General features: G+C 34.5%; 1 protein-coding gene across 1 annotated transcript in view; it reads right to left on the minus strand.

Annotated features, from left to right (window-relative positions):
• Positions 1-25292, minus strand: part of LOC141451520 (zwei Ig domain protein zig-8-like) — an 82643-nt gene that overhangs the window by 50181 nt on the left and 7170 nt on the right. Inside the window, exon 3 of the mRNA XM_074122957.1 lies at positions 6862-7072. Within this exon, the coding sequence (XP_073979058.1) occupies positions 6862-7072 (211 nt within the window). The remainder of the gene's footprint in view (positions 1-6861; positions 7073-25292) is intronic.

Here is a 25292-nt window from a genome sequence, read left to right on the forward strand (position 1 = left end):
CTGGATGAATAGATCTCGAGAAGCAACAATAAATATTTTTAGAAAAGACTTTCACTGGCTTTACCCCTAAGAAAAAAAACCTTCAAAATTTAGACTTCAAGGAATCACACATGTTTTTATGGGGTGCTTGCTGGAATAAAGTTGGGTCCAATGCGAGCTTGCTATTGGCAAAACAAATTAATGAAAAACTGATGTCCAAACTCTTCGTCTATCTTTCTCTAACTACAATTCTCAAGTTTATAAGTTGGTAATTTTAATTTGGAAGTTTGAAATTTTTTATTTTAAAACGTATTTCATCCTTCCTAACATTATCCACAATGAATAACTGCATATTGCACTGAAATGACACACTACTAATAATCCCTGTCCTTCCTCAGAATATCCAAAACTAATTTTACGATCAAAATTGTTCATATAAAGAAATATTAATCTAGATTTACCCAATTATATACTCTTAAATAATCTTATATATTTTCTTATTACTTTATTTCGCAACTATTTACAATTATTATAATTATTATTATTATTTCATTTTTGACTCCTTATTAGGGAAATCACTTAGGGGGTGGACTTTGCCACAACCCCTTATCTAAATTATATAATCTATCTCTCGGAGTTAAAAAACTAAATCCAGATAATAACGGGCTGCACGCGGCGATTGTATTGATCTGCTTAATGGGCAGCACTCAGGAACTTTCGGACGATACGGACCGTATCTAGGAGGACTGCCTTCTGCGCCTCTACAACCAGATCAGTGGATAGGCCCAACTCATTGACAGCAGTCACCGTTGTTCTGGGCACGAGGCCACTCGTGGAAAGTATACGAGTATAGGCGCAATCGTCGTTTTGTCCAGGTTTTGTCCAGGTCCTGGTACTTCCGGATCTTTTCGCCCCTGCTTTTCTGCATGTTATCATCATTGGGTATGGCGATATCGACGATATGTGCCACTCTACCCTTCCTATCCATAACTAGTATGTCCGGCTAGTTGTTTGCAACACTCCTATCCGTTACTATCTGAGTGTCCCAATATACTTTTGTGTGCGCATTCTGCAGCAGCGTCGGCGGGTTATATTTATACTATGGCACTTCTGTCTTCAGCAGCCCAAACTTTGAGCAAAGTGCTTTATGGATAATTTTAGCCACATTATTGTGCCTGAAAAGGTACTCCTTCGGCGCAAGTACTGAACATCCTGAAACTCTATGCTGTATGCTTTCCGAAGTGGAGTTGCACATTCTGCATTTATCGTGCACTAGACTTTCCCCTAGAACCCATCTTCGGTACGCCTTTGTAGCTATCACCTGGTCCTGCATCGCCATTACGAACCCTTCCGTCTCAGGGAATAGATGGCCTTTTGTGAGCCATTGGCACGAGGCTAAACTATCAGTTCCTTCGGCAGTAAGAAGGGCATAATACCTGCCATGTAGCTGCTTTTGGCCCCATTCATTCTTCATATCCCTTTCTAACCGCACAACGTTATTTCCTGGCTCACGCAAATTCAAGGCTGTGAAGCCTTTATCTAGAGCCTTCATCTTTGCAAAGAGGGGGACTTCTTGTTGTTGGAAATACTCTTTAAGAGAGTTCTCTGCCCTTTTGCAGAGCTGTTCAACACTGAGTAATCCCTTCCCTCCTTCCTTATTATTATTATTATTATTGTCATTAAAACTATTTTACAATAATTACATATACTAAGTTCAGAAAATACTGTCGAAGGCATTATCGAAAAAAACTTTAAAAAAATGGAAAACAAATAATGTGAGATTCCTTCTCGAAATACCAGCAACACCTTTAACATTCAATTATGTGTAAGATATAAGATAGAAGAACATTATACTAATATGGATATTAAGGGTAAAGCCTAATCAAGAAGTTGTAATTCTGTTTCATTTCTGAGATATTTTTAATTTTCTAAAACCACTAATTTCTGCATCAGGTTTTCTGTAAACTTAAATTTCTGGTCAAAAGGCCATTTCCAAAATTTGATAATGATAAAAGAATAAATACTTTTCTTGCCTAAGTTAGAGAAGAAAGTTTAAACTTGCGATTTCAGTTAATGTTAAACTGATGGCCAGTATAGGAGTTAATTTCAAAACAAAATTCATACAAATGATCATCAATAAAGATGATGATGATGCCTTCCAACTAATTAGTTTTATTACTTGTTCTTTATGCTTTATATCTATTGTCCAACTTAGGAAACTGTAGGAAACGTAATTTTGTAAAATTAAACAGAGAATGTGGGCATAGAAGTCCCACGGTCAAAACAATGTAAATGGACAAAAGATGAATGGAACTAGATTATATGAGGGTAACTAGAACAAGAGTAAAGAACAAATATAGCTGGAGCAAGTTTAGGGCCTTGGATGATCTAATACTTCCCTGAAGCTAGGTGAAACATTGACAGGAATTCCTCTGCCGAGTGGATCCAAAGATCGTCCAATTATATTATACAAATCTCGCCCATAATTCAAACATGAAGCTTCGCTAGCATTGCAAGAGTACATTTTAATTAGGATATTACAAAACTAGGAACTGGCGTAATGAACTTTTTACTTTAAAATTTTAATGTAAATACATTTTAAATTATGTTATTCTATTTCCTAATTAATTGTTTGATTTGGTTTTCTCTCTTCTTCATAAAGGATGATTAATTAAGTAAAATGGTTTTCTTTTATTAAATTTGTTTTTTGTTTTAAACTTCCTTTTAATTTTATATATTGTGTTCCCCACTTTTACTGTATGAGATCACTCGCCCCTGAAGTGTCGTCAAGTGATGAAACAACTTGATTTAAAAAAGGTTCAATAGCCTTAGGAGAGTGGAACAACCTCAGGAAGCCTGCCCTAGGAGTTGGAAGATGATATACGAGGTGTGGCTGTTAAATAACGAGATTGATGCTGCTACAGAAGAACTATGCATGCGCCAAATCCTAACGATCGAAAGCTGTGCAGCGTAAAGCCTTCTCTTTCGATCGCAGAGTCTCACGTGTTTGTAGAGAAATCTGTCTGACCGGAACCGTCGTTTGTGTAAGAGGTGTTAGGGTGTTAGTTTGACCGAAAACATGATACTACACATATAGTAGAGCAACGGAATTTCACATGAAACTTGGTAAAACCGCTACTGAAACTTATCTTTTATTAAAAGAAGTTTATGAAGATGAATGTTTATCACGTGCGCAAGTTTTTGAGTGGTTCAAGCGTTTCCAAGATGGCCGAGAAGACGTCGGAGATGATGACGTCGCCCAGGTCGCCCTTCCACGTCCAAAACGGATGAAAATATCGATTATAATTAAACAACATTACTACCGAGATGTACTTGCTCAACTCCGTGAAGGAGTAAGGAAAAAACTACCCGATTTGTGGAAGAACAAGTCATGGGTTCTCCATCTTTGACAACGCGCCGGCTCATACTGCATTGTCTGTCAAGACGTTTCTAGACCAGTTTTAGGCCATCCGCCTTGTTCGCCTGACCTGACCATCATGTGACTTTTATCTGTTCCCTAAAGGCAAATCTGCATTAAAAGGAACACGATTTCAGTGCGTTGAAGCTGTGAAAGAAAAAGCGGCACGCATCATGCAGGAGCTCATAGAAAAAGACTTCCAGCACTGTTTCGAACAATGGTAAATTCGCATGGAGCGTTGTAGGGATAGGGGAGGGGTATATATCGAAGGAGATAATAACTAAATATGTATAAATTTAAAATAAAATGTTTGACAGCAATAGTCTCGTTATTTAATAGCCACACCTCGTACGCTCTGTTAGAAAAGGAGAGATGGCCGCTGGGAATGTTTATACCAACCTGCTGGCTACAAGTCCCCCCGTTTGGCTTCCACGTAGAACAGAAAGGTTTTCTCCAGGAACAATGAGTTATATTATCAGTTCCTCGCTACAGGTAGATATTTTAGGAAGTGGCCATTAGGGTTGGAGTGAGTATACCAAGTAAAGATGTTGCAGTGAGGGTTGCAGAAAGTAGTTATCCCTACTAACTGCCTTGTTTTTTTCTAGTAACTTCTTGGGAAAATGTGGATTCATCCGAAGAACATGTGAGGAGTCGTGGGGAGTGTTAAGTTACTTCTGGGAGCAATTATCTCCCTAACACATCGCTCTACCTGCAGCTCCTTGAAAAAGCCTGGGGTAGATAGATACCAGGTGTTGAGGGTGATTACCCCCAACTTATTATTAATCTTCTCAGATTATTTTTATTTGGTACTCCAGAATGGGAGGACATTGGAGGAGAGGGTTGAGTTAGCACGAGGAAATGTGAGTTTGTTCGACAAAGAAAAAATACGGTTACCCATTTCGTAATCTACGGCTACAAGTACTTAAACAAAATAAAAAAAAGACAGAAGCTTAATTAATTTTGTGGGTCTGTAGATCGAATTACTGGATTAGGGAATACGTGAAAAGAATGCTACCACCATTTTAAACCGATGAAGAGCGCCATTGAACATCAAAATATTTTATTCGCCTATTCCTTAATCCAGTAATCATTCGATTAAACCTTGAATAGACTCTCTGAAGAACTTAAATACAATTGGACGTTTTAAGTAGGTTTTCGTGAATTCAATTTTACTTGGACTCCTCCAGTATGAAAGAATTTTTTGCTCATTCAGCATAAAGTAATGATTAAACTGATGTATCATGATCTTATTTTACAGTGAAGAAAGGAACCGACAAGAATCACTGAAAATGGCCAAATAAAAGTTCATTAGACTAACAAAAATACTTTTTATTTTATTTAAAATAAATTGGACGGACCGCTCGAGAACAGGTACAAAATGTTTTTGGATACAGTGAAAAATAAACGGTTCTTATTTCCTTGTGAAATCGTCACGTGGAGAGAAATAGATCATTATTCAGACTAAAATGATCTGCGCTTACTTAATTTTCTTGCCAGACAGGTTTGGGCTCGCTCTTGCACAAAATAGAAGCTTCTTGCCAGCGTTTTTTTTTGAAAATATCGAATTGTTCGAATTACCAGAATCAAAACAGCTTCCTTCTTAAAATAATCCAACTCTTAAAATAATTCAAATTTTATCAATTTACAAAGCAAAACAGGAATCAAAGTGAATATAAAAATCCATATTTGCACGTAAAATTGTGAACAATGTCAGCTATATGATTCAAATTGAACACGCTAAGCATGTTTGTAAGCAATACTACAGATCTCGCATAATTTTTCACCACAAAACAAACTATTTCGCTAAGTATTTTCCGATAGAAAACCCATTACTTTTCTCATAATGTGTTTTTTCTCTAGTTTCTCTTCCAACAAGCATTATGAAGACATTCACATTTAGAGGACATTTTGATCAAATGTGATAATAAAATTATATATGAACAGTGTGATAATAATTTGTATAAAAGTGTTTTGTGCAAAACTTTGAGCGAAAAACAAAAAATCGTGCCTAAAAAAAGTATAATTACAACTTCTAAAACTTTTTTTATATTTAGCTAAATTGTAAATGATTTCAATTGGGGCGAAATTATAGAAACAGTAAGTTTTTTGAAACATTTGATAAACAAACAAAACTTATTTATATGAAAGTTCTACTCAATTAAATAATCAGACCATGACATGAGCCAAAAAGATTTCAACCGTCATTATCTCTTCAAGTTTCGAATCTGTACCCAAAAAAACTGTAGCTAATAACTGAGAAAAGTATAGCGTATACGAGAACAATATTTCTTACTAATTACTAATATGTTCTTTATAGAGTGAAATATAGCGGGCGTAATTTCTGAGCCAGTTATGACCCAAAAAAAATTCAACTATCAATATTTTATTAATTCATAGATCTGAACACAAAAAAAACTATATCTTATAACTGAGAAAAGTATTGTGCATTAGGGAACAAAATTTCATAATCATATGTACTTTACAAAGGGCTGTACAAAGCTTATAACCGAGTAATGTGTATAATGAGTAATGTATAACCGAGTGATGGTGAACCTTTTGAGCTCGGCTTCTTAAAATTTTGAATAATCCTAACTTAAATCTGATGCTGGGTCACATATTGAAATATTAATCATTTTTTGAAACTTACAACCATAATAATAATAAAATAATTTAACTTTATAGTAAATTACCCACTTTATGATCACTGACCTCAGGAAAGTTCGCCAGATCCTTATTCTCAATAAATAGCGTAATTTTTTCAAAGTACTCAATAAATCGCTACGTTATTTAAAATTATATAATAATTTTTTTGTCTCTGTCGATGCGTGTCACCCAAAATGAGTTCGCAGGTTGCATAGGTTCACGGCCCCTAGTTTAATGTAAGTTAACTGTGAAAGTTACAGTTAACTTTACGTTTCAGAGTAGTGATTTATTGTTAGTTTGGCCAATTATACATTCCTTATTTAACTAACTCGTTAAGAATCAACAATAATTAGCAGCATCACAGAGCTAAAGAGAGGTCCTCCTTAAATTATGCTAATAAATGAAAATAGTATTAAGTTTTATTTAAAAAATACTAATGTAAGTATGTTCACAAATAAATTTCTATAATAATAAATATAGTAGAATAAAGAAATGGGCGAACGGTAAATTGAAATCCAGGGGGGAAAAAATTGAAACTAACATTTGAAATCCATATTAGAATTCTTTTTTAATGGGAAAGAGACCCTGCTGTTCCCTTTATTGCTTTGTTATGAAAATATATACAATGGGCCCATTGAGACAAGATCACTTAAGAATGGACCCTTTGTGGCAAACCGGCACAATCACCAAACTACTTTACCTACACAATAATCCAAAACATTAAAATAACTACACTTCCAATAAAATTAAAATATTAACCATTTAAATCAGTTAAAATACTATTAATAATAAAAAAAATCCATTAGAATTGTTAAACTTACCGACAACGTTTAGTCTAAACGCTTGTGAAATCTTCGGTTCTGTGCTGACTTGGCATTCATAAATGCCGGAATCTCTCAATTGTGGGGAAGCTATTTTCAGTGTCCATTCGTCTGAGCCGTCTGAATGGAGTGATTGGAATCTTTGATCGTTGGTGTAGGTGAGCAGCGCCGCGGTGAGAATGTGTAGATCTCTTTTACGGATCCAGGATACCTGAAAATGGAAAGAAATTTTAATCAATCAATTGCCAGATTTGCAGATTTTATACGAGGGTCATTCAATAAGTAACGAGACAAATTATTATTGCTCAAAAACGGTTTATTGAATCAGTACAAAACTTTGGTTACTTTTCAACATAGTCCCCAGCAACACTTATACACTTGTCCCATCTTTCTGCTAATTTGTAAATGCCCTTGGTATAAAATTCTTTGGGTTGATCTCGAAGCCACTTTTGCACCTGATTTTTTACCTCTTCATTGGATCGAAAATGTATCCCTCGTAGACCATCTCTAAGGGGCCCAAACAGATGGAAGTCTGATGGGGCGAGGTCGGGGCTGTAGGGGGGATGTGGAAGGATCTCCCATCCCAGTTTCTGAAGTTTTTCTTTCGTCAGCTGTGCCGTATGTGGGCGGGCGTTGTCATGAAGCAAAATCACGCCTTCAGTCAAGAGCCCACGGCGTTTCGTTCGAATTGCAGGTCTTATCTTGTTTTTCAGCATGTCACTGTAGTACTGGCTGTTGATTGTTTTTTGGCCTTCAAGAAAATCACAATAAATTGGCCCCTGAAAATCCCAGAATACTGTAAGCATGACTTTACCGGCAGATGGCTGGGTCCTGAATTTTTTCCGAATGGGAGAAGTCGTATGCTTCCACTCAAGGCTCTGTCGTTTTGACTCTGGCTCATAGTGGTGGATCCATGTTTCATCACACGTTACAATTCTTTTGAAAAAAACCTTCTCCTTCAGTCGAATACCGATTTTTCAACTGTTGACTGATTTGAAGCCGGGTTTCTTTGTGAGCGTCCGTGAGTTGTCTGGGCACCCATCTCGCACAGGTTTTCTTGTACTGCAGCTTGTTGTGAATAATGTTATGGACAGTTCCAACACTCGCGTTTACTTTTTCACTTATCAGTTCAACGGTGATACGCCGATTGTCCCGAATTAACGCGCCAATCCGAGATTCGAGAGAGGAAGTCCCAACTTCGATCGGTCGTCCACTGCGTTGCTCGTCAGAAACTTTTGTACGGCCACTTTGAAACTGTTCTACCCATTTGTAAACGTTCGAACGATTCAAACAATTGTCTCCGTACACTTTTAACATTCTTTTGTGGATTTTACTACCTTTCTCACCTTCCGCGACTAAAAATCTGATCACGGCACGTTGTTCTTCCACGGTGCAATTCTCGAGCGGACTCGCCATCGTTAACTGAGTAAATTTGAGGTTATGTTTACAAAATATAATTGAACAGCTGATCAGATGTCATCGCAAGGTTGCCAACTTTATGTCCTGAAAGTTTCATACGGATCAATTTAGTTGTTTTTGAGCAGTAGTAATTTGTCTCGTTACTTATTGAATGACCCTCGTATTTTTATGCGGTCATAGTTAAAATATTTGATCTTTTTGAATACAAGAATGTACATAATAATAAAACACCCGGTCTACTCGATCCAGATGTTACAAAAGAACGATGTATTAATTTTAACAAAAACAACCAAAAGAAAATATAGATTTATAATAAGTTTATGGTTAATAAAACGGATGCACCATAATTCAGGAAGTTCCCGATAAAGAGTTCAGGAAATGAAATAAGTGGATTTAACAATGAGGCAGGATATAAAGTATAAACAAGACAGAAAGTAATTCTGTTGAAATAGAAAAAATAATACAGTCGACTCTCGATAATTCGAATTTTTCGATAATTCGAACTCTACAGCTGCAAACTTCGGTAAATCGAAAAAATTCAGTGTATTTAGATACGCTCGATAACTCGAAATCCTTTTCCCTTAACAACAGGGGGAGAGAAGGCTCTATAATTCGAACGAGGCCACCTTCCCCTCTTTATAATTCGAATTTTCCCTAGTAATGTTTACTTCTCATTTTCTGCTTATTCTTCATTTCCTGCGTAATGTTTCCCTCCTTCCACCCCAGTTTAACTTTACAATTCTCTTTCTTAGTTTGTCACGATAGGAAGTACGTCTCCCTTACTGTGTCCGACAAAGAAAACAGTATCGTGGCCGTGGAAAGTGGTTCGAAAAAAGAAGATATCGCCAAAACTTTCAATATTCCACCATCAACGCTTTCTACAATTCTAAGTCACTTGACTAAGTCAAGCCACATTGTAACAAAAAACTGTTCTTCATTTTTTAAATTAGGTACATATGTATATTATTATTTATTGAAATGTTAATACATATGTAATTTTTTTGTTCTTTTTTGTCGTTTTCATTATTTTTACTTTTTTACTTGAGGCTGTATATGTCTAAAACTTAGGTAAGCTCATACGTATTTTCAATATACGTATGTACATAAATATACACATAATAAAAACTCTTAATAATTCGAATTTTTTTTCCCCTTCTTGATAATTCAAAATCTCGATACATTCGAATTTTTCTTGTAGTCCCTTGGATTTCGATTTATCGAGAGCCGACTGTAATTTGCTGATGTTCCGTACCATCCTAAAATTCGGAATGAGTACACCATATTAATAAGTCACACAACAAATCTAGAAATAGCCCCCAATTGAAAAGATTTAAAAATAAAAAAATACATAACTCGGTCTGAAGGAATACTTTTTTTTTATACAGAGTGTACACGGAGGAGAGGTCGAAACTTCGGGTGATGGTTCAGCAGCTCAAATGCAACAAAAAATATTCTATTCACTCTGGCCCGATTCTCAATAGTGTCCAAGATATTTGCATTTTTCACTTTTCCATCAAAGTTCGCGTTTTAAAAACGGCCGTAACTTTTCTATCCTTTATCCTACAACAAATCTGCTTATTCCAAACGAAAGAGCATTAAATTTCCTATAAATTTGCTCAATACCGAGCCTCAAATCGTTTCTTGTAACAATGAAATTTTTACTTTAATGTCTAAAAAAAATTCGTTCTCGATGATTTTTGTTAAAATTTTCAACTGCATTTTTTCAAGGAGTCACATAATTTCAGAAAAAGTTACGCATTTATTGAGCTTCAAGACCATATGGATTTTTTTTTTGGTTTTTAATAAAACCCTACTCCGAACAACGTAACAAATAATATTTAACAAAATCAGACAATTTATTTTAAAGTAATAGCTAAATAATTAACCCCAATATTAATTCATAAATATATTGCCCTAAACAGAAATCATGCAATAGAACCAAAGTGACATTTAGCTAACGAATCTGCGTGGGTCGCATCCTTTTTCTCTTCTTTCTTCATTGAATTTTTCGCTCGGCTAATGCTCTTCAGTGCAACGGTGCTGCGCAATTAATAAGAGATTGTTCTAGACTAACTACCAGTAGAAAAGCCATTCCTGTCTCCTACAATGTCTACACTTGCAGTTCCTACTGCCATCACAGGGATAGGGATTACAAGGTGTGTGAGCTATATGCATGTATATTATATAAAGGATTTTTTTCGGGTCAAAAATCCGAAATAATATTTAAACTATTATTAGGATGAAGTCCACTATATAAAATAAAAACACACAGAAACTGTCCCAAATATTTTCAGATAATTTAAAATTATTATTAGATAATTTAATTAGAATGATTAGTAGAGAGCTAATTCAAGAAATTCTAAAGACTTTTAAACAATAAATTACTCAATAATTAAATTTCCTTTTCATTGTGAATGAGGTGAAAGAGAAAGAGCTGTCAGAAAGAGAGATGTGGCTATGCAATATTGAACAGCATCATCATAATGTAGCCCCAGCATCGCATCATCTTTCTTCCTTGGTTATTAATTCAACAGGGCAAGGTGAACAGCCGACCCATTCTCTAACTATCTTCCAGGTACTCAAAGAAGTTTGGCCAGTTCTGGAATATTAACCATTGGCACTTAATACTTGAACAATTTTAATCAACACAAAAACCATTTCCACTAACGTCTGTATTTAATTTACCCCTTCATTACTTCTAGAAATTATGCCACTTATCCAACTTGTTTGGGAGTCTATTTGGTGTACTACTACTACAATTTCAACTTAGGTGTTCAATGAGGTTCGTAGTCGATTAAAACATCATTTTTTTAATTTTTTTATTGAAGGGTTATAAATACAGTGTGCACCACTCTTGTTACTTTTTCTTACTGCAATTATTACAGTTGTAAGAGGTAATACTCCAGAGTTGCAGATAAATATCCCTAGCAATAATTGAATGCTTCACTTGCCAAATCGATTAACTCCATTAAACAAAAACTTGAGAAAAATGAGAAACTAGTACATATTGTTTTTCAAAATTCCTGTTAAACAATAGATTCAAATAAACTATGTAGACTGTAGTAACTGCAGTTATATCTTTTATCTAATGACATATTAAAAGTATAAGATGGAATATATCGTTATTACGCTTCTGTGGAAATTGGAATGCAACAGATTAATCTCTTTCTTCGTGATGGAACAACGACAATTTTACTGTTATTGTCTCGTATTACATCGTTGCATTAAAGAGCAAAGTCTATATGTATATAAGAAGTCGTCAATTGCGTTATATAAAGCGAATTAACTAAATTTGTATTACAATTTACATTAGAGTATGGAGGTAATCAGATTGGCTTCTGAAATAAATTATTCATTATTCAATGGCTAAAAATAATTTTTCATTTAGTAGTGTTAAAGTGTTAATACTTTATTATACAGTTTGGAGTCAATAAAGTATTTAGACATTAAAATTTAATAAAATACAGAATCGATTTGGCAAGTGAAGCATTCAATTAGCATAAATGGAAAGAAGAGATTATAGCAGAATTTGGAATGGGCTCATTGCCTGAAGGACGGTCAGAACTCTGTCACAAAACTTAGCCACACAAAAAACAAAGTTTACAAGGAGAAGCGATAAAACGTTTAAGGATATCGTTGATAGACTTTTTTTTTTAAATTGTTAGAAACGTCTGCGAGGAAATCGTGAAAAAATAAAATGTCATCAGTATAGGAAAACTTAAGGACAATTTGACCAAATTGGATCAACCAAAATGCCTCGTTAGAGATTTGTCCAGAACAGCTCTTACCGTTTTTTTAAAAAAATAATTTGTATTTCTGAAATATTCTAAAGCATTTAATTTTGATTTTGGCCATTAAAGAGTGTTAATTTTATTATAGGGAACACATAAAACATTGAAAAAAATTACTTAGTAACTACAAATCCCAAGTTAATAGAAAATTAGTTAAGTACTTTGATTTAAGAGTAAGTACTGCGAGTCAAATGAAAGATTATGTTGTAAATTTCTCACACAGGAAATTTAAAAAGAAAATTACAAGTAACTAGTGTAAAGATTGAATAGCCTGTATAGCAAGGCAAAAGGTATTCTTGGATGTTTTGTACGCAACAGTTGCTTGTCTTGCGGATCTTGTAACTACATTCAGTGCGCAATGCAGACGTTGGTCACTAGCATTTCTTTTACACGGGAAGAACCCTTACCCGATCAGAGTTTACTTTCTTTAACATCAGCATTTTTTATGTATATACCTATATATATTTTTTAACTGTTAACTAAAATATGAAAAATGAATAAGGTAAGTTTGAATAAAAAATATTACTTTTTGAATATTTAGCAATAAAGTGGAAATTAAAACAAAATTTGGAGTCAATATTCGCGTTAAAGTCAATATTAACTCGTAATTAAAGTACTTACTAATTAATCCGTGCATAAAATTAGATTACCAAGTTGTAATTTATATATTTGCCATATGTTCTTCACGATTGTTCCCCTCACTTCGATGTCATATCGTTCTTTAGTAGATTTTTTGTTATTTTTCGACCAATCAGCATGCCCCAGAAACTCGTCTCACACTGAACACCTCATCTTATAAGTTCTTTACAACTGTAAATGATCTCAGCCAGAGTTGATGCAGCTTAGACACAAAAGATCCTCGTCCTGGAGATGGACACATTCTTCTACCTTTTGAATTCACTTTATGGGTTACATCAGTTCCTTTGTCCTTGTTGCTTCAGCTACTGTAAGTGTTCTGAGAAAATCAAAGGCTGCCTCTTAGTTGATATCTCCTTCTGTTCACTTATTTCCTGAAAGATTCTCCCTTCTCTGAGCTACCGTTTATAACATCTACTAGCAAGCCTATTTCTAGACCAAACATTGTGCACAGTATGGCATGGGGTCTTGTAGTTTCATGCTTACTGGAGCGATATGATTATCATTACAAAAGGAGACTTGTTTGGTAACTAAAAGTAAAAATCCATTTCGAATTTTTGCGCGGATTTTTATAAAACATTTATTGTAAATTTCACTTTCAAATTTGGGTCTTAATTCTTTAAATGAAATCGAGACTTTTCTTTTTTAAAGTTTCATTTTTCTTTCTAAAATAGTTTACTACACCTTCCAAAATAATATTAAAGTTGATTTCTGTTTAAATAAGTTATTTTGTTTGTATTAATGTTGATGTAATACCGCTAGAATAAAACCTGAAAGTATTGATATTTTGTTAATGTTACTATAGAGATGAAAGCAGGCCAGTGAAGGTCGAATAACCTTTAGGAAATATACTAAAAGGGGAAGAAAAAAACAATCCCTGCTAACAAATGTAAAGTCCAGTGGCAAGGTGAAATGTCGACCATACTTTTTTCACCTTAAATACCTTGCAGCTATAATGTTGGCTACGGTGTTTGTCTGTTGAGACAGAAATAGTAGAATACCTTCCAAGTCAAGTTATCTGAGACTGAGTACGCAAAGTGGTAGAAAAGTTATCATTACGTCTCACTCTTTACAACAACAACAATTCCACTCTTTAATTTCTTTTGTACTTAAAAACAGGACAGGAGCAAAGATAGACACAGTGAATAGAAGAGAAGTGAATTCAGCGAGCCAGGCCACTGGGGGCAGCGCCATCGCTGCCACAAGGGATTACCTTTATTGCTAGCCACCACTGCTTTACATTTTTATTTTTTTTTTAACTACATTTTAATTATTTTTAAATTTCTCCTCTAACTTCCTTTTTCATCTGGCTCATTTACTTCCTGAATCTAAACTACACTGCTGAAGATAATGATTAAACCAGAATTAGCCAGCCTGATGTTTTTAATTGAAATAATTTGTTTATAAGCCTCAGATCTCTTCCGGCTATAACTCTTTGCCTGCCTCAAAGTAGGTCTTCCTCTTTCCTAAGCACCTTCTGGAGAGAATTGTGCCTATCCCGCCAGCAGTTCAGTTCCCAGTACAGGAGATTTGGTGCCTAGCACTGCCAATACTTCGGTCATTTCATTTCCTTCCATGCTAGCAATCACCTTTATTCCGATAATCAGACCAAGGTAAAACTGAACTTATCTTTTTATGCGTGAATGTTCGCTTGAAATTTGATTACGAGTACCAGTTCCTGGGGGCTCTGGCACTTGCACTTTAACCCTAGATGTTTGGCCCATCCGTATGTCATGAAGCTTGCAAGTTCTTTGAAGAGAAGGTCATGGTGAAGCTGTAACTCTTGTTCATTTCAGGGAAGTTCCAGAGAAGGGAATTAGCATATGACCTCTCTAGGATGACCTCTCGCTGCTTCCAATAACCCTTTTTTACCAGTGCAATAACTAGTTCTTCTGAAGACAGTATCCATTGCTTATCTTTAAAACGCCAGGTGAATATCTCGTGAGCTTTTAATCTCCAAAGAGAGATCTAGCATAGAGTAGTGACCAGTCCCTGATGCCAGTGACGCTTTCACTTTAGTATCTTCTCCAGTTACTTTTCGGAGAAGCCCCCTTATAACAGCCTCTCTAACAACAAGTTGTCTGGAGTTTTGGGGTCACCATCTTTCATGTAAAAGACAGGTTATACGACATTCACAGGCTAGATATTACACTCTTTCTGGCACTTTCTTGTCAGTTAACACATTCAAAAGAATTCACTGTTGAACATTTAGACACCTTAGTCCACGTAGCAAAACTTGATTGAAGTCAAACAAAGAATGGTTTATAAGAAAAAGTTAAAGTAAGTCGTGAAAAATCTTCGTGGAGTGGAGTGCGTAGAAATAAATAAAACGAAGTGGATTTTCCGTAAATTATTAACTCTGACGCTTTGAGCGTGTAATACAACGAAAGTCAACTAAATATTGGAAAAACTATTAGGAAAACAGAAGAAGAAAAATAGAGATGACAAATACATATGTTAGATAATGCCCCAAGTTTCAGTTTGGATTCTTATTAAAACTTCTTTAATACAATTTTCTTTATTAGTGCAAAAGTACTTGGATTAAGATAAAAAAATTTAAATAATTAATTCTAGAATAAGAACAGATTGAAATCAAAACAACCCTATTTTAGAGAGAAGATTGCTTTGAGAAGAGGAAGGTGTTAGTAACAAAAAGGGAGAGGTCCAATTAATCACAGCTAAATGAGCACTTAGTTCTATTTACATTTAATCACTTATTGTGATTGTATTCTCCTAATCAAGGCAGTCAAACTTAATTCACAATTAAAAGGATTCGCTATGTAAAGAATTGGAATGAGATCAAGAGAATGCAATTCTCTCTCTTTTTTAGGAAGACAAGAGAAAAGATATATTTATAATTCTTTCTTAACTAAATTTATGTTTTAAAAGATTGCTTAGTTAAGGTTTTGAAGAAAATGATAACCAGAGTGTATAGTTTTTAATATAATAAAACAGTAATATCTGTTTTTAAGTAATATGTTTTAATTTACTTTAGAACAAGCATTTTCAATTTGGAATGTTCACTGTTTCGAAGGTTTTCTGAGTCTGAAAAATTGTTTTTTTTTCTTTTTCAAATTGGCCTGAGTTTTTGAGCAGCATATCTAAAAACGGAAATCTCAAAATGCCACTTTATCACTCAATCGATTTTTTTTTTCTCTTGGAAACAGTTCCCAAAAATTCATTGCTTTTTTCCAAAAATTCCTTATTTTTGGAGATGCTGTAGTTCTGAGGTTAAACTTTCTTCTAAATTGTCATTTAACCGCATGATCAGCGCCTCATCATCTGTTTAATTACAGTAGTAATTGAACTGATCTAAGCAGAAATTTCAAATAGAAGGAAATGCGGAAGTGATCCTTGACAATCTTTATGGTTTTGGAGCCATTTTTTGTGTACTAAACTTTCGCAACAAAAATGTTATTGTATGTAGTTTATAGATAAGCAGTTAGCATATCAACTTTAATGTAGATCATCACTTGAACCTTTTTGGGAGAGCAAAGAAATTCATTTTGGAATCATCTAATCCATTTTGTGAAGTCAGACTTCCAGCAATAACTTAAATGTTGTTATGTAGGCTTCGAAGCCATAACTTGTTGAAGAAGTAGCACTATAGAGTGAACGATACTAACTTTAGCTACAACCATAGTAAACACAAGTTTCAGAGCAGCCTCCTAGAAGAAACAAATTGGCATTGTGATTAACAATGGTAGGGCAATAAAGTACCTTTTGAGATTGTACAAGCTTTGCTGGGTCTTGCTGGGATACCGGGGACCTTTAGTTTTCAGTTCCCAAAGGAATCTTTTTCAGCCAGACGGAACTACCTTGAGAGTGACAGTTGGCGTACAGCCAAGAGAAGGGTTTTCTCTTTTCGCCTCCTCTCACGGTCAGGAAGAACTCCTACTAAAAGAGCCTTGCCCCTTTACTCCTTCTTGGCCCAGCGGGATGTGTCATGTTGGTTGTAGGGGCACACTACCATACGGTTAGTTCACAAGGCGGATGCTGTGGAATACTAGACTACCGTTCCTGTAGACTCTCTCCATTTAAAAGCGGTATAATAGTAGTATGTTGGCACTACTAGTAGTACATTAATTCAGGCACTAAACTAAAACTAGCTTGATTTATAATCCGGTTAGAATTTCCAAATAAATCATGTAGTTCACATAGTAGATGGCTTTTGTCCTTTTGTAAATGCGATCCTTCTTGCACCCTTGGAGCAACGATTGTGATAGTATCAGATTTTCAAAGTAAGATTCTTCCCCTTCCTTCGAGGAAGTACACGCTTTTAAATCCTCTGAATACGAAATAAAGGTATTCCAGAGTATGGTCTCAGAATGAATGGGGGTTCTCCATATTAAGGATAAGGACGAAATCAATTTTATTTGGACGATATAAAGGCCTCTTTTTTGCTTTTCCCTTTCGTAAATTTTATTTTCTAACCCCCAAGATTTCAATGTATTATAACGCTAATACAAAAAATATCCAAAAACCAATTCCATTGGAAAAGTAGTACTTGATTTTACTGATACTCTCATTAGCATTAAAAGAAGCATCTTTTTCAAAATAAAATGTCAGAATCATGTTTCCTTTACACTGATGGATCTAAAATTGACAGTTATATTGAAGAAGCTGTGTACATCTCTTCTCTCATGCACGAGTATTGAAGTAAATTAAATACAATAATAACGCATCAATACACAATGCAGAATTGGTAGCAATTTATTGACAAATCAAATATCAAATCATAACTCTTGATCAAATATAAATACGAAGCGACTGTAAAAGTGATCTTATAAAACCGAATGATATTTTCTTCAATAGCAAAAATAATTTATTAATATTGAAAATGTTAGGCTGGAAGTCCTGTATAATATCTTTTGGTTTTCTCTGTCGCAGCTCGCAAGTTTATTTACTCATCAAGTACAGTGCACGTCGGTAATGTCGGAATCAAATTAATTAATTTATGTCTGATAATGGAAGAAAGTTCGAAATAGTTCAAAATAATAATACCAAAAGTAATAAATATCTTAGAAAGTATTGAATAGATGAAATTACCCGGTCTGTTTAGTTGGCACGAAATCTAATGAAAAGAGTCTGGATTGAGTGTGATTACTAAGGTATCGGGTGCCTAGAAATGGATTGATTCTGTGAGATAGGGCATTATAATGGAATTTGAAGAACCTATTGTACAGAAATGTTCAGGAATCAAGACAATAAAGGGTGGATTTCTCTTGAGCTTCAACACAAGAATGCCATAACCCAGAATAACTTTAAGAAACACACCCTGACGATTATGGAAAAGACATTAACAACGCGATGTCGGCGATGAATCCTTATAATTAAATACACTTTATTTCATTTATTTAGCTCCATTTTACAAAATATATTATTGCCTCTTTTGTATGTTGACTGGAAATGCATAAATAATAACCACAATTCAAACAATTGGAAATAAATGTTATCTTTTGAATGTATGAGCATGTTATTATCTTCACATAATATTTCATACAATTTATGTAACATTTTTCTATCTATTTTCTCAGTAAAAGTATGAAATGTTCTTTTTTTCTTTCTCACTTTTAGATGGGTACATCTAAAAACCATTAGCACTGCGAACATACTACGTTACAGTTTAGATTCACCTATATGCACACAATTTTTCTGAAAATGATGTTAGTCGTTGATCAGCTAGGTGCATGAAAATATAAGGAAGAAAAGTGAGTACTTGTGATTGTGTGGGTGTAGGACACGAAGCGTGATTGGCTCAAGATTATATATATATAAATGCTCAGGAGCTGGCCCGTTTCTGCAGCTAATGTCCTTCTCCACCGGCCCTCATCTACTCCATCTTTCTCCCCCTCTCACTTGTGACAACTCTTACCAACTTCTTCTTCACGGCCTTCTAGATATAATCACAAGGAGAAGGCAGTGAAATCCCTTTCACTCGCTAATCTTCTCGTGTAACTCTTACGGAGATATTACAGAGCCACTGCCTACATCTCAGTCTCACGTTTTCCACACGGTGCTAAACCTCACCGTGATAAGCTACAGGCGGGCCCCAGTGTCATGGCTATTTGTACTAACACGACAAGAGCTTGCAAACCTATCTAATAAACTTGAAAGTCACCATCTACGCGACATACATTCTTAGAAAAAGTTTTATTAGTTTATATTACAGTAGAGTTACTCTTCCAGTCTAAACCTACAATATAATATTTTTCCTGCCAGTTATCTAGCTATAATCCCATTTACGTTTTATACTCTTCCTTTTTTTTTGGTTTAGCAATTACATTTCATGACATTAAACTTTACGACCATTGTGACCTGAGTATAACCTAGGATAGAGCATGAAAAAACCACTGCAAAACAATTCCATGAATCAATAATTGTAAGAATTAATACCTAAACTAGATCACGGGAGACCATTGAAGAGCCATCTTAGACGGTACAATAAGTTTAGAAAACATCCAAAAATTTGGTTTTTCTTGGACAGACTATGTCAGGAGAGAAAAAGAAGCGGCTGTTGTATTCTGCCACGACTGCCCACATCCAGGAGACATCCCCCCAAAAAAGTAACAGGTTGCCACAGTTAGTCTCGGATTTGCTGCTTTATGCCCGGATATCTGCGCCACAATGTTGTGGAAATGGTGGAGAAACATAGCAGAGTAATTCCTCACACTTCCTGTCCTAAATAAAAACTCCCCTCCCAAAAGAAAAACGATTAGGGACTCAATAACCATTAGGCACAGAAGTAAGAGATTGAAAATAGCCATTATTTAGACTCTAGGGTTTTTAATATTTTCCTTAAAAAATTAATACGTTGGAGATAGTTGTAGTTTAATTTGAAACTCTAGTTTAAATTTGTAAATGTATTCGGTTAAATAAATGAAGAATTTACCTATCTATCAACACACCTTGTTTGGGTCATCCCATATTCCAACAAAGGTTATCGATTAGGAACAAATTTAGGGAAGGACTATTAATAAAGATATAACCATTTCAATTTTAGGACATGTTTACTATTAGATATTGTTACACTATCCGTTTTCACGTTATACATTAAAGAATCATTATTACTTTAATTCAAGGCACGTCAGTATCTGATCGTCATTGGAGACCAGAGCTTTTTTCTATTTAGTGTTGTCTCGTTGCAAAAAGGAAACACAGTCCGAGCTGTGATGAGCTCCTAGTTTGAGAAAATCAAATGACCAGCAGCCTGGATTCGAATTTGTTTTCCAACTGTAGAAATGCTGTTTACCACTGAACTGAGCCCTTTCCTAAAATATTATTTGTTAATTTTAAGAACTGTAAAAAGTAAAATAATGTTCCTTCAAAAACAACTGATGAATGATTTATTCAGTTTATTTATGATGAATGATGGAAATATATAAATGATACTTTTCACCAAGCTGTTTATTAAATTATAAATTTTTTATTCTCAGTTTGTTTTAAAATTAGTATTCTAAAAATAAATTCCTACAATGCTAAATCTGAATCTCTTTCAGCTGCCTGCTGATCGGTAAAATCTAAATACATCAGAATTATTTGAAAAATTAAAAAATTTACTTCACTATTATCACATTTATTAACATTTTATCGCTAAATGAAGCTGTTCATCAACAAACGCTGACTTGAAATCTCATAGAAAATGAAACGTCCTGAATTAAATAACCATATTTAACTGCTTAAAAGAATGATTACTTTTTGCTAGGCTGTGGTAACCGTAGGCGTATCAAGGAGCTTCGTTGAATGGGTTAGTGCTATAATGAATACCGAAATAACTAAGTAAATATTTTTTTCCCCGTAGGGGGAAGTGGATTAGCCACTTCTTCAGGGTACTTGGCGTCCCTGCCGGGTATCCCAGCCAAACAACATGAACATGAGCAACATATACTGTAACACCCTAATACATTTACACAGTACACATAGGGCCCTTGTGCAGATTGTGTCAGGAAGAGGAGGAAAGGGGATGGCATAATAAGCCTCTTTTGGCTGCGGTGCCATGGGGCATACGTCCCACCCCGTTAATCTAATCTAATCTAAGCAAAGATTTGTCTTACAATTTGTGAGTCCTCCTAGTTAATTGGACCCTTAATAATGGTTCTTACTTCGTCTCCAATCACATTGTTTACAACGATCTTCATGAATTCATCTGTTACCGTGTACTATTCTTCTTCTTAATTAAGAGACTCCAAGAGAAAATGCGTTTGGATGCTGCTGGGCTCGATAATATCCTGGATTTTGAACTACGTAGCAAGCATGTTTTTATGTTTATGACAAGAATTTTATATGATTATCATTGATCATCAAATCATCAGTTTGGTGTTGAGAATTTGACAAAATTTTTTAATCATTTAGAATCTTTGTTTTAAAAAAAAACCTTATCTGTCATTTCTTACCGAACGCCTTAGTCAACGAATAACAAGTTTATTACCATCTTCGTGGTTACATTTTAAAAAAACGCGTCATAAATGGGAATAACTTCCTTTCTGTCAGTTATAGTGGGGATTATCCTTTCTGCTTGACGCTCTGAGGAGGAAAGAAGACTAAATCTAATTATAATTTATCCACCTTAATTTACTTCCATTTAAAGAAAGTTAATAACTCGAAAAAGCTATCGCTAATACTGGATAATTTGATCTAATTCATCAGCGCTTTTATTACCCAGGATTCTTTGATTTCCGGTAACAGAGTTACGGCATTCTGCTACCCTACTTCGTTGTGTCTTCTTCTATATTCTCTGGTATGAGCACTTCGACTTCTCTAGGGATTTTAAAGCTGCCAGTTGCGAAAAAATTCTTGTTGCACTTAGTCGCCATAACCTCTTCTAGTGAAACTGTTTTTTAGACGGCCTCAGAGGTAGGCCAATCTCTAAATTATTACTAATATCAATAATAATTGTTTGTAAAATGCAAGACTATCTGGAATATTGTTCTAATTATATCTACTCAGTTCCCATACTTTATACAAAGCATTTTGCAAGTTTCTGAACGTCCTTTACTTACTTATTTGTAACTATACACAAAAGTAAATAGACTGGATTTAATGTTCATGGGGGCGCTGATAATTTATACATAAAGTTAGTTAAGATTGTAAATCTGGCTTGGTATTTGAAATACCCTAGGGAGGTGTCCCATTCTAAATGACCTACAGAGAGTTACATAGCCTCCAGCTAACACCCACTCAAAGGGTCCTGCGCTCTACTGTCTGTGTTCCCACTGCTTCCACCCTTAGCTTTACCTTTCAGCTGATTCTTTCAACATCTATTAATGAGTGATCACATTTGTACAATCTTACAACTAAATTGACAACATTGCTTGATAAATGAATTGTTCTAATTATTTAATCAGATCGTTACATGGTGAATCAAATAGCTGACATGAAGTCTTTTAAACTGGTACAATTATAATCTATTCTTTCAGAATGTTTAGAAGTTACGTAAGTGCTTGGTTATGGTTTACTTATTGCAACATAGAAGGGGGTTCGGTTTCCTCCATTTTTGTCTGAACTCTTCAAACTCGCTGCACCAAATTCCATCAAAATCTTCATTTTCAACTCCAACCCCCCTTGCAGGCAAATTTGTTCACAACCAAACTACCATTCAATTCACCATTCTTAAGTTGCATTTATATTCTAAACACATTTTACTAGCACCAGAGGAGTTGTTTCAGGTGAAAATAATGTCTTTATAAAAATCTTTGCGACTGTATAAAGAATAAAACATATCGTCTCAAACAAGCTCTGTACACTTCAATGCTTACTAAATCTTTAAAACAATACCACATTGTGAGTTTTCTTTAGAGAATAATAGATGAAACACATTTAAAGGACAAATAAATTACGGTTTTATCCAGTAAGGGTTTTACAATAGACGCAAATGTAAATTTGCCTATGTGATATAAACAATACCCAGCTGGGTATGTTCGTTGAATAATGAAACAAACTACATATGTATTCAACAAACAAGAAATATATGTGTGCAACAAACAACAATACGTTAATAAACACTGAATGAAATTACAGTGTACATTTGAATACTTAGCTAAAGCTACGTACATACAATCTCTGTTTAAGATTACCTTATTAGTTTATTGCTTTAATTTCACATCACATTTACAGTATGCCTCATGTATTTACCAAGCACTTAAAATTTTAGTGACTACAGAATTTTGCATTCGTGACATTTTGGAATTTCGAGTTTTCATAGTATAAAAATGTCTGATGTTTATATCCTCACTCGAGATTTTCTTGCAGCAACAAAAATGGAGCTTTTTTTTGCCTGCTTTAAGCAGCAAAATGTTTTCAAAGCCCACCTTGGGCCCACAGCTACTTTTCTGGGTCCGATGGAGCCAAACGTCAGAGTAAATAATATTTTTACAAATTTCTGTTTGGAAATTAAGATATCGTTGATGCCAACCACCATTCTTCGCTTTTATACACAGAAATCGTTATCATCTAGAATTCTAGAGAGATTGCTGGTTAAATTTCTTGATGAGCATTACGATTTCTTTCACAAGACACCACTAAAATATCAGGCTTTATTGAGCCAAAACTTGATTCTAAATTCCAAATTTGAAATCGAAGTCTTATATCTAATTAAAATGATTCTCCCCCACAAATTCAACAATCCTTTAATAATATTAAAATTGAGAAAGATGTTGAAATTTAAACTGAAATAAAATACAGTTTTTCTTTTAATGGTAACAGGGGAAAAATATTACAGCAGATGTTGCCACATTCTACACCAACGTAATGAAAGGAGGAACAAAAACTTCTAAAGAAGAAAGCGCTCTTGGTCTTTAAGTAGTTCGAAGGGAAACATTCACAACATTAACGCGACTCTTTGCCGTTTCTGAGAACTCTTTGCCAAAGAGAACTGAGCTAACACACCTTATACGACTGTTTTGCTAAGATATGTTTATATGTAAGAAGTAACTGTAGCAACCATTTTGGTCAAATATATATAACCTACAAAAAAATAAATTTAACGAAGCGTACTTAACTTTGAAGCGCAATACCAACAAAGGAAAAGCTTAACCTTCTATATTTTCCTATAGAATTCTTGCCATTAAAATCTTCTATTCAGTAAAAATAGTTTTTTTTTATTGAATCATGTCAATTGAGGTGAGTTTTGGAAAAGAGAAAACCTTAGTAAAAGGAATGTATTTGTAGAGGTGGACATTTTAGATCTCTTCGTTGGGAAGCTAAATCGTAATTAACAGAAATATAATTCATGGAGATTTAGCTTTAAGCTGTAATGATTTTTGTACCTATGGCAAAGCACCAGCCCAATCTAGCTTTAAAAAGTAAGCTTTAGGCTTTCTTTTTTTCAGGTGGTTTTCGCGTAGGGAAAGTTGAACTGATGCAAAACCTAACAGCGTTAGCTACGGTTCTATGTTTACAATAAACCAGCTTCCGTCAGCCAAGAGAGGTAGTATTCTCGATCATACTATAGCGCTCACAGACGAACTGAGTTGGTGATGGAAAACAAGATTGGTCAGAAATTATTCAGGCTTGTATGTAGGCTAAGCGGACAATCTCTTTAGCCTATATGCACAAGCTTAACAATTAAAGCTACCATTCATCTCACTCGACAGTTCTAAATCTCCGTCATCATCGCTACAATAAGTCTTAATGTCTCTGATAATACTCGTCTTAAAACAGCAGGGTTACATTTAAAATATATATTACTATAAATAACCGAATAGACCGTATTCATGAGCACTCTCTATTACTTACTTCTCAACAATTATTTTAATGATGATATGTCCACGTTATGTAGTAGAAAGGAAACGAATGTTTCTTATACAGGTATTTAGATGCACCATTTCGCTATGAAGACATAATATTCTCCACCAACATCTATGTGCTTAAATCTGTAGCAGAGCTAGCAAAGAAATATGAATGTATTTAAAAGTTATAGCCGATTAGAATGAATGGAAGAAAATGATTTGAGAAGGATTACGTGATTTTAATTTCGGTTAAGCTATAAGGATGGCAGGAGCACAGAGTACTGATCCATCCATTAGCTGTAGTTTAGTAAATAGTTGTATATAGTAGAGGGATGAATGTGTGAAGCGAATGTATTTATAAGTAAGAATGGAGAGTGAGTGACAAAAAAAAGCAAAAAAATCCATTATTATGGTAAAGCGGCAGAAGAAAAAGGAAATGAACAAACACATGTTTCGAAATTTCTCAAACAAGGAACATTTCGCAAATAAAATTGAACGGGAGTCCAATTTATTTTCAAACCACAGTTATGAAATGTTATAGATCAAATATACTAAATCAATATATCGTACTGCCAAAATTATTTATTTTATTTCAGGGCCTTAATAGTATTTAAAATATCTAGCATTAAGCTAAGCGAAGAAGTAAATGTATAGTTGGGAATTTTTCTTTTTATTGTGTTATAAATGAGGTAGAACGTTGAATTGAACTAAATATTAATATTAGGTTACAATTTTTATTTTACAGCCAATCAAAGAACGAAGAAGTAACCTAACTAATTATTATTATCTTCTCCTTCTTTTTATAGATTTAATTATGTCACAAAGAATGTTCAAATTATTATTTTCTTGTTACCAATTA

Source organism: Rhodnius prolixus, unplaced genomic scaffold (assembly GCF_049639745.1).
Source record: "Rhodnius prolixus isolate KJV_2025 unplaced genomic scaffold, Rpr scaffold_8, whole genome shotgun sequence".
In the NCBI taxonomy this organism is placed as follows: Eukaryota; Metazoa; Arthropoda; class Insecta; order Hemiptera; family Reduviidae; genus Rhodnius; species Rhodnius prolixus.